Below are 10,775 nucleotides of genomic sequence, written 5' to 3'. Positions count from 1 at the left end.
TAATTAGGAAGGCCCTTTCCATGTGACGTAGAAACCCAACCTGTTTCCTGTTGCTCCCTGGGTTTCGTACACAACGTATTGGAAGGAGCTCTGGGGGGGGAAATATTGCAGAAAGGGAAGGAGGAGAAGGGGCCGACTTCTAATTGCTGGGGAATAATGTTCATTTATGTTGGCGTTTACACGAAAAAAAAAAATTAATTCCTTTTGGGGAAGAAAAAAAAAAAAAAAAAAAAAAAAAAAAAAAAAAAGAATAAGAAAAAGGAGGAAAAAAAAGCCTAAAAAACAAACTAAGAGGAAAAAAAAGGGGAATTAAACAGGAAAAAAGAAAAGAAGCAAGAAAAAAGAAATGGGGGAGAAGAAAAGAATCAGAAAAATGGGGGTAAAGAAAAAGGGGGGGGAAAGGAAGAAGAAAAGAAGAATGAGGGTTGGGGGGGGTTTGGAAGAGCTGCGGGCGCTGGGTGGAAGTGTCCGGGGATCTCCGTGGGGTTGGACCCCCACAGATTCGCCCCAACCCCACGACCCCTCCCGAGGGTCGTAGGGCAGGAGGGGACAAAGTTGAGAGTGCGAGAAGGTGGCACCTAAATAACCAACTTCTGCTGAGCAACCCGGCGAGAAAAGAGCCAGGAGGGGGTCATCCAGCCTTTCTTTTTATTTATTATTTTATTTATTATTATTATTATTATTATTATTATTATTTTATTTTATTTTATTTTATTTTATTTTATTTTATTTTATTTTATTTTATTTATTTTTATTTTTATTTTTATTTTTATTTTTATTTTTATTTTTATTTTATTTATTATTATTATTACTATATTTATTTTATTTTATTACCATTTTTTACCCTTTCCATTGCTCCTCACCACTCTGACCTGGGGTTTGCAACCTCGATTTCTCAAAAAAAAAAAAAATTAAAAAATTAAAATTTAATTAAAAAAAAGCCTCAAAAAGCCACGAAGAAAAGCAGTAAGTTTAACAAGTGGACTCGAAAGGCTCATCAATTGACTTAATCCTCGGCTGCGGATCCCAGGGCGACTTCATTTATTTGGGGAGGAGGAACTTTTATAGGAGGAATTGTTGTTCCCGCTGGAGAGACAGAGCTGGGAGCAATTCCCAAATCCTGGAGCCCTTTCCCAAGGCCTCTGGTGGCTCATAACCTTGGGGAAAGGTGATTAAATGGGTTCTCCTAAAGCACCGCTCTGCCGAGGGGGGACCCGAGGCGAATTTGCTGCTGAAATATTGGAAATCCGGCGGCAAAAAGAGGAGGGAGAGGGAAAAAAAAAAAAAAGAAAAAAAAAGGAAAAAAAAAAGGGAAAAAAAAAGGAAAAAAAAAGGAGGAAAAAAAAAGGAAAAAAAATAAGGAGGAAAAAAAGAGGAAAAAAAAAAGAGGAAAAAAGAGAAAAAAAAAGAGGAAAAAAAGAGAAAAAAAAAGAGAAAAAAAAAGAGAAAAAAAAAGAGGAAAAAAAGAGAAAAAAAAGAGAAAAAAAAAAGAGAAAAAAAAAAGGGAAAAAAGAGAAAAAAAAAGAGAAAAAAAAAAAGAGAAAAAAAAAAAGAGAAAAAAAAAAGAGAGAGAAAAAAAAAGAAAAAGGAAATAAAAAGGGGGGAAGCAATTGGGGTAAAAATTACGGATTTGAGGCAAAACGCTGGCAAAGTTGAGGTTTGGTGTGTTAATCGCCTTCCAGCAAAAAAAAAAAAAAGGAATAGACCCCTAAAAAATAAATTAAAATAGCTCTGAATAAATAGAGACCCTGAGGGAGATGGGAGTCCAAAAATAAATATATAATAATAAATAATAAATGAATAATTATATATATATGTATAAAAAATATAAATATTAATAAATTTAGCTCCCCTAAATGCCTAGATCTTCAGAAATAGACAGGAAAAATAAATCGAAACCGCTAAATATGGAGGAATTCCGAAATAAATGTCCTCCAAGTAAATAGAGGCCACCAAATACAGAGATATTCCAAAAGAAAATAGGTAAAAAAAAAACCCCCAAATTCGCAGATTTCCAGAAATCAATAGAGCCCCCAAAATAAATCAACTCCCCCCAAATCGAATAGAGCTCAAAAAAATAGAATATATTGAAAATCAACAACCTCACCCAGGAAAATGCCCCCCTAAAAATCAACAAGCCCCCCAGAAAGAGAGAGGAACTGAGGGGGGGGATGTTCAGGGCTCTCTGGGTATAGATTTATATTTTTTTAAGTCGAATTTCTCTGGTTTTGCCCCAAAATGGCGGCTCCTTAAGGCCTGGTTTAGGCGTTTTTTTTTTTTTTCCTCTGGTTGGGGGCTGCAGGGATGTGCAGCAGATGTTGGAGGGCAGCACGTTCGTTCCTCTGCTTTGGATAAGTCCTAAATTAAAACATGAAACCAGCAGAATGTGGTTTGCAACCTCATAAGGCTGCTTTTTATTTCATATAGTTAGATATATATTTATTTTTTTTTAAATCTGGGGTTGAGGAATTAGGCTGGAGGAGATTTGGTGATGGGGCCCATAAGGAAAAAAAAAAAAAAAGAAAGGAAAAAGAAGAAAAAAAAAGGGAAATAAGGGAAAAAAGGGAAAAATAAGAAAAAAGAAGAGAAAAAGGGGGAAAAAAGGGGGGGGAAAGGAAAAAATAAGAAAAAAGAAGAGGAAAAAGGGAAAAAAGAGAAATAAAGGGAAAAATAAGAAAAAAAAGAGAGAAAAAAAGGGAAAAAAGAGAAAAAAAGGGAAAAATAAGAAAAAAAAAGAAGAGAAAAAAGGGAAAAAAAAAAGAAGAGAAAAAGGGAAGAAAGAGAAAAAGGGAAGAAAGAGAAAAAGGGAAAAATAAGAAAAAAGAAGAGAAAAAAGGAAAAAAGGAAAAAATAAGAAAAGAAGAAGAGAAAAAAGGGAAAAAAGAGAAAAAAAGGAAAAAGTAAGAAAAAAAGAAGAGAAAAGAGGAAAAAAAGGAAAAAATAAGAAAAAAAGAAGAGAAAAAAGGGGGAAAAAGAGGAAAAAATGAAAAAGTAAGAAAAAAGAAGAGAAAAAAGGAAAAAAGGGAAAAAATGGAAAAAATAAGAAAAAAAAAGAAAAAAAGGGGAAAAAAGGAAAAAATAAGAAAAAAAAGGAGAAAAAAAGGGGAAAAAAAGAGGAAAAAAGGGGGAAAGAGGAAAAAAAGGAAAAAATAAGAAAAAAGGAAAAAATAAGAAAAAATAAGAGAAAAAAAGAGGAAAAAAAAAAGAGGAAAAAAAGAACTTAATTTGGGAGCAAAGACAAAAAAAAACTGAATTCATTTTGGCAACAAAAAAAAAAAAAAGGGAAAATAAAAGGAAGGAAGGCTTAATGTAAACATTAGAATTGTTTATGTGCTACAAGTAGCGCTAAAATCGGTTTAATTGTTTAAAAAGCGGCCTCATTCCTGGCTTTGGATGAAGTGATAGAGGCTGAAGGAAATCCGCAGCCCTCTGCTCCCAAGATGTGCTTGATCCAAACCGTGTGTGGCAGCACAAGGACATCCGAACAACCCAAAAGCTTTTGGGGTTTGCTAAAAGAGGAGGAAACCCCCGAGGTTATGGCACAGGACTGCAGGTAGGAGGGGAAAAACCCATGGAAAAAATGAAATAAAAGGAGAAATCCAGCGGTGGTGGGGTTAATTTAATTGAATTTTATTTTTTCCCCCCCCACTTTTCACCTTTGTGGTGGAATTTAGGCAAACCCAGCAAAAAAAATCTGATTTTTCTTGGTGTGAAATTCAGATTTATTCCGATTTTTGGGGGTTTTTTTTTCCACTTCTTTTTCTTCCTCAAGGAGAAACCTGAGTGTTAACTGCCCGTCCCCTCCCGATTCGGTGAAAATCCTAATTGGAACAATAATGTTTCTTTATTTTGCAGCCCCCGGCAGTGGAATTATCAGCGATTCCACGAAGTTTGGAGAGAAATCAGTTTCCTATCGTCAGATGGGAAAAATAGGAAGTCTCTGAGGTTTGCTCTGAACTTGTAGGGCAGAGCCACATTTTAGCACGTCCTTTATTGTTCTTAATTCTTTACCTTTCATCGTTACTCTTCGCCTCTTTTTTTCCTTTTTTTTTCCTTTTTTCCCTTTTTTTTTCCCTTTTTTCCCTTTTTTTTTCCTTTTTCCCTTTTTTCCCTTTTTTCTTTTTTTCCTTTTTTCCCTTTTTTCCTTTTTCTTTTTTTCCTTTCTTTTTCTTTTTTTTTCCTTTTTTCTTTTTTTCCTTTTTTATTCTTTTTTTTTTTCCTTTTTCTTTTTTTTTTTTTTAATTTATAAACCCAAAGACCCTCGAAAATCCCCGTTCCTCCTATTTTACATCTCCAAAACCCCAGCAGACCCTTCAAAAAAATCCCATTTTTAATTCTCCAGACACTCAATAATCCACATTTTCCAGAGTTCCCACCCGGACTTTTCTACCTCTGTTGGGAAAAAAAATTCCAACCTCCCTCTTCTATTTTTTTTTTTTTAATTTTTGGGGAGGGGGAAATGCCAATATTTAAGTTTCTTAATAGAAAATCAAAGGAAATATTTCACCACCGAATAAACTCCTCCAAAACCCCCGTGTTGGGCTTTCTCACCCTGCCTGCTCTTGTTTAGATCTGAATTAAACTTCCCAAATTCTCTTCCCGGATCAAAAAGAATTCTCCAACTAATCATAAAATGCCTTTTTATTATTAAATAAAAGAATTCTTTACCACCCGCTCCGCGGAAAACCCGCCGAGAGTTTTCAATACCACCTCAAGGAGCAGAATATTCCGTAATTCTCTGGCTGAAGTTACTCGGGAAGGAGAAGGAAGCAGGGTAAGAGGGACTGTAAAGTTTGATAGATTTCTTGTGGTGATAGTTTACAGTTTCTAAGCCAACATATAAAGGCGTGGGTTTTATTTTTGCATCGCTGTTATTGTACTCCAGTGGACTTTGTCATAAATCAGAATTATTTCCGCTCCAACACGGGGCAGAAATACAAATTTAAGGTGATCATTAAAAACCTGGCTACCAAAGACTTCCCCGAAAAAGAAAATGAATGTTCTGCCTTAAAAAAAAATTTAAAAAAATCAGAAAACTTGGTTTAAAACAAATAAATTAAATGAGAATGGGCAGAAGCAGCGGTTTGGACACATAACTCAGGGTTAAATAATTAGGTTGAAAAGAGGGACAGGTAAAATATTCCCGGGAAGTCTGAGAGATGCTTTGTCTTGGAAATTGGAGACATTTATATACTCCTGGAGGTGATGGGCAGAAGAGGGGTTTTCCGGCATCTTCTCTCCCCCTCCTTTTCACCCCCTCGAGTCCGCGGCTTCCTTGGCATCCCCAGCGCTGATTTGGGGAGTTTTTAGGTAATTGCTCTGTCTGTGGCGCTGGGGACAATGGGAGAGGATGTGGGGACAGCCCCTTCCCAGTGCCCTGGAGAAAGAAAGGGTAAAAACCCATTTTTTTTTTTTTTTTTTCGGCCAAAAATAAAAAAGGCCATGTTGGAGCCCAGGGATGGACACGCGTGGGGAGGGCAGCCAGACACCTGGGGAGATGATTCCCCTAAAAGTGTGTAAAACTCCAAATGGATTATTAAAGTCCTTTCCGTGGGCAGACTCCCTCCTTTTAAGTTTTAATAGCATTTGTTGGTATTTATTTTCCTTAATTAGAGTCAAGCATTTTTCCCAACGGGGGTTCCACTTAGCCTGATGAATTTGATTTCTCTTCCCATTAATGCCCCATGTTTATCATACTTCTAATTATTTTTAACTTTAAACAATACTCGCTCTCCTGGAGACGCCTCTCTGCTACTTCTTAACCTCAACTTTCGATTTTCCGGGGCCACAAAAAAAAAAAAAAAAAACCAAACTCAACAACCACCAGAGTGACATTTTGGGGTATATTCAGGTCGTGGTTTTATCAGCAATCTGATTTCCCACCCAGCTCCCGAAGATGCTGATGAGCAACTCGCTAAATCGGCTTGAAACCCCCTCAAGTATTCACACCGGGACCTTGTGCTGGCCCAAAGGTGTAAATCTTTATTTTAACCTCACAAGGTTTACACGTTCATAAAAGATGAGGTTCCCAGCACTGGTTTGTTTGGGGGTTTTGGGGGTTTTTTGGGGGTTTTTTTTTCTCCAGCAACCTGTATGGGGAGGTTTGCTAGCGATGCTCTTGGAAAGCGTCAACTCGGAAGGAAATTCAGATTATTTCAGGTCACATTGGTTGTGCTACGTGCAAGTCCTTGGCCTCACCTTCCCCCAGACTCTCCCAACCAGAAGAAAAAAAAAAAAAAAAAGAAAATATTCCAGGAGAACAATGTTTAATCTTTAGGCAGACAACACAAGAAGCTCCGAGGTTTGGGGGTCCCCCAAAAATACAGATGTGAAACTCTTTGAGCAGCAGAAATTATTGGCCTTTTACATCAGCTGGAAAAATAAAGAAGTTTGGGGAGGGGGGGAAGGAAATCAAAGCAGGGGGGGTGATATGTGTGCAAGAAAAAAAAAACCCCAATATAATCCAAAATTGCGTTGGTCTTTAATTTCATCACCTATAAAGGAGAAAATATTGGCTCCCACGCTAAAGTTTTATTCTGTGCTGATAAATATTATGTGGAATTTTCCCTGGATATCATAAAACCGAACGATTTCTATCAAACTGGTTTAAAAAGCCCTATGCAGATAACACAAATAGAGGCAATAAAGTCGCAAATAGCTTTCCAAGGGAACCAAATGGCGTCTGAAGGCTCCGAAAGCTTCGGCGGGGCTGGGGAAGGGGCACACGAAATAGGATTATGCACTTTTAGGGCTTTTTTCGGCCTAAGATATGGAAACTGGTCCCATTGATGCGGAGAGAAGCTCCGCAAGGCTCTGGGGAGTTCAGTCGAGGGGCATTTTACAGCCTGGCTTTGGAAAATCTTTGGGAAAACAGGTTTGCAGACGTGAGAATATTTAAGCAGGACTTTGCTCTAAACCGTTACAAATCACCCCAAACGGTCAAGTTCCACTTTCTCTGCTCTAATGTACTTTTTTTTTTTTTCCCACGTTTTTATTCCCTTTGCTTTTTTTTTTTTTTTCCTTTTTTTTTTCTTTTTTTCTTTTTCTTTTTTTTTTTTTTTTTTTTTTTTTAAATGAAAGGTGGCGTTTTCTTTTTGTTTCCCTTGAAAGTGACTCTGAACCCGTCTCTTTCTAGTCGTAATGATCTTGAAATTCCGGGCTCTCGCCCTTTTTAATTATTTATTCCCCATTGCCCCAATCCGCCGCTTTACCCAAAAATCAGAGTTCAGCCACCAAGACTGCAACACGACGAAAAGAGGTGAAATCATGACGAAAAACGAACTCAACCCTCCAACTATTCACCTTAATTTATAGGCGATTCGGGAAATAATAAAGAAAATGAAATTGGGAGGACAAGGCACGATAAGGTTTAAATTCCGTCGAGTTAAAGGCGTCAAATCTTGACGGGATTTTGATATTTTGAAAGAAAAAGCAACCACTTGAGTTAACATCGCAGCCAATCGCTCCACGAAAGAGAAAAGGAGAGGAAATATTGGAGAGAAAAGTAACTTTCCTCCTGAAATCACCCCAGGAAAAAAAAAGGAAAAAAAAAAAAGTCAATAAATGTAAATTAAATCCCACCAAATGGGGAAAATTTTACAAAGCTTTCTGCGGGATATGGGGACCCATAGTGGATTTTTTTTGCCCCTTCTCAGTAGATATTTCCCAGAGAAAAAAGAAGGAGCAGCCGTGGAGACAGACAGACAGACAGAGGGGAGAAAACCCACACCACCACCACATCTCGCACTTCGCCAGTTGAAAACTCGCTTCCTTTTTTCACCAATTCGAGCGCTTTTTTTTTTTCCCTCTCCAAAAGGAATTTTAATTTTTTTTTTCCCCCCCCTCCCTCTCCCCGAACGACACCACAGATGCCATTTTAGCACAGAAACTTCAGACAGTTGGGGAATGAAAGTGGATAATTAAAAAAAGCTGGTTTCGCGGAGGAAGGAAAGGCAAAGCCGCTGTGCTGCGGGTAAAGGGGGAAAAAAAAGGGGGAAAAAAAAAAGGAAAAAGGGGGGGATTAAAAAAAAAAATTAAAAAAGCAAAACTCGGTTTCATCTTCTTTTTCTTCATTAAAAATCCTCTCGGGAAATATCCAACCTGCTCCAAGGAGCTTCGGGTTTTCGGGGAGATGCCTGGCTGAAGGGGCTCTGAATTATTCCCTAAGTTTTCCCCCTTTTTTCTCTTCCCACATCGCTCTGGAAACGGCAAAAACAAAGCGGTGCCGAGCGCATCATCCCCAAACCTCCCCCGGCCCCCCCGAAAAGAGCAGAAATAAAATTGATAAATATAAAAATAACGCCAAGAAGAAGCTTCGGGGGAGCCCGGAGATCGCCCATGGCCAAGCCCGGCTGGGGAGGGGGAGGAAGGAGCAGCCGAGACGAGGAAGGAGAAAAGGGGGGGGGGACACACGCAGGCACAATAAAAAATTTCAATCGGTTTTGGGGGGCAAAAGGACAATGCAGAAAGAAGGGAAGAGAGGCTGGAAAAGAGAGGGGTGGGGGGGTGTATATTTTTAAGTTTAATTTTCAACCTCTGTCCCTAAATTTAAAACACGGTGTTGTTTGGTTTTTGGTTTTTTTTTTTTTTCCAGTTTTTTTTTCTTTTTTTCTTTTTAAAAAACGCTTTAATGTTTTTCATTTCATTTTTTTATTGCTCTTGTTTTGGGGTAGGGTTTTTGTTTTTTTGTGTGGTGGGTTTTCCCCCCCCCCTCTCTTTTCTTCTCTTCGCCCCTCTTTCCACGCTTGGCTCCGTTGGTAAACAAACGGGAGGGCGGGGGGGTGTTGGGAGGGGGGGGTCGGGGGTTGAAAGAGGGGGGGTTCTGCCTTTGTTCAACGTGAAGGTCCCGGTCCGGTACTGCCAGATGTCGCTGTTGCTCCACGGTGACGCTCTCGGTCCCGCCAACTTGACCCCCGTGATGTCATCGCCGTCTGAATCATCAAGGCCATTTTCAATCCTCATTGGCCTGGGCATCACGTGGGGGGGGGAGGATAGAGGGGGGGGATGGAAGGGGGGGAAGAGCGATGCGTGGATAATTATGGTGCTTGATATTTTTTTTTTTTTCCCCCCTAAAAAAAAGATGTCAGCCCCTGGCTGGAGTATTCCTCCTTAAAAACCCTCTCTGAAAATGTCATGTCCCAACAATGTGACTTCTAACTCGTTTTTGATGGACTCGTTGGCCGGTACCTGTAGAGGGGAGAATTATTCCTCCAGCCAAGGGATGTACATGCAGCCTGGGAGCGATTTCAGCTGCGGAGTCATGAGGAACTGTGGAATTATCCCGTCTCTTTCCAAAAGGGACGAGGTGAATAGCTCTACCTTGTCTCTCAGCACCTATCCATCTTACCTCTCGCAGCTAGACACTTGGTGTGACCCCAAAAACGCGTACAGGATCGAGCAACCTGTTGCAAGACAGCTCCCCTCCTGCTCCTTCCCTACCAATGTCAAGGAAGAGAATGTTTGCTGTATGTATAACGCTGAGAAAAGGGCAAAAAACGCCCCCGAGGCAGCCCTCTACCCCAACCAAATGCCTGAGTCTTGCCTAAATGACCATGAAGTCCCCGTTCCTAGCTACTACCGAGCCAGCCAAGGTTACCCCTCCATGGAGAAGACGTCAAACTGCAGCAATCCAAATGAGTTTGAGGCAAGTTTTGAATCCAGGGCAAGCCTGAACCCAAGGAATGAGCATCTGGAACCAGCACCGCCACCTCCTCCACCTCCTCCGCCTCCCCCGGTGGCTAAAGTGAGTTTCCCCGAAAACACAAAACCAGATAATCCTCAGAATACATCCAGCAGCGAAATTAAAACAGAAAAAAGCCTCCCCGCACCCAAAACAAGCCCTTCGGAAGCAGAGAAAGAGCTGAATAAAAACACTGACACCAGCACTGACAATTCTGACAATGAAGCAAAAGGTAAGGGAATCCTTCATTACCGGCTAATTTCGGCAATTAGTGATCATTCCGAGCTAATAAGTGCCAGGGCAAGGCGGAGATGCAGTGATGTGCTCTCTGCCCTGCCAACTTCTCCTTCAGAAATTGGCACAATAATGTTCTGTATCGTTGCTGTCATTTTGGGGGGTGAGGGGGTGGGGGTGTTCTTGCTGGAATTGTCTTGGTTTTTATAAATTTCAAGCGACTGGAGCTGAGAAAACAGAGCAGAGAGCCAGAGGAGATGTGTTTATGTGGAGAAAATTTGCTGGGCGGGTACTTATTGGGGAAAAAAAAATAAAAAAAATTAGGTCCTTGCAACCATCGCTGCAGAATGTACTAAAATGAGGTGTTTTGGTGTGAAATTACAGAGATTTGGGGTTTGGTTTGGTGAGGGGTGGGGAGGGGGATTGGTTTGGGGGGATTTTGTGTCTTTTAAGGCGGATGAACCTTGGGGTTTTTTGCTTCCATTCGTGTCGCTTTCCATGCAATGGCTTTCGGTATGCTGAGGGAAATTGGCTTCTGTGCCTTTGCTCAGCGTTGAAGTGGGGTGGAAAAAAAAAAAAAAATGAAAATGTGTGGGAAATTCACAGTTACAAACGTCTCAGGCTGGAGTTTTGTGCTGTTGCTCATTTCAGGGCTTGGTAGCTTGCTGGGAAAGCCGGAGAGGAAAAAAGCTGCTTTATTTTCATATTTAAAATTATTATTCTCCCTTTGGAGAATGGAGGTTTTGTTTGCGAAGGCAGAAGGAGGGGAAAAAAAAAAAATAAATTGTTTCTGTGTGTTGAGCAGATGTTTTAAGTTTGGGGTTGTCTGAAAAGAGGCTTTCATGGAAGGCGTTTTATTTTC

The 10,775-nt window shown here is 40.0% G+C and overlaps 1 protein-coding gene across 1 annotated transcript in view; it reads left to right on the top strand.

Moving 5' to 3' along the window:
* Positions 1 to 9,094: 9,094 nt before the first annotated feature.
* HOXC10 (homeobox C10) overlaps positions 9,095 to 10,775 on the top strand; it is a 4,108-nt gene continuing 2,427 nt past the window's right edge. The window contains exon 1 of the mRNA XM_008502897.2: positions 9,095 to 9,911. Within this exon, the coding sequence (XP_008501119.1) occupies positions 9,128 to 9,911 (784 nt within the window). The 5' untranslated portion in view covers positions 9,095 to 9,127. The remainder of the gene's footprint in view (positions 9,912 to 10,775) is intronic.

This window comes from Calypte anna, chromosome 33, assembly GCF_003957555.1.
Source record: "Calypte anna isolate BGI_N300 chromosome 33, bCalAnn1_v1.p, whole genome shotgun sequence".
Classification (NCBI taxonomy): Eukaryota; Metazoa; Chordata; class Aves; order Apodiformes; family Trochilidae; genus Calypte; species Calypte anna.
The sequence above is the reverse complement of the archived record's forward strand: the minus strand, read 5'-3'. Positions and strand labels throughout refer to the sequence as shown.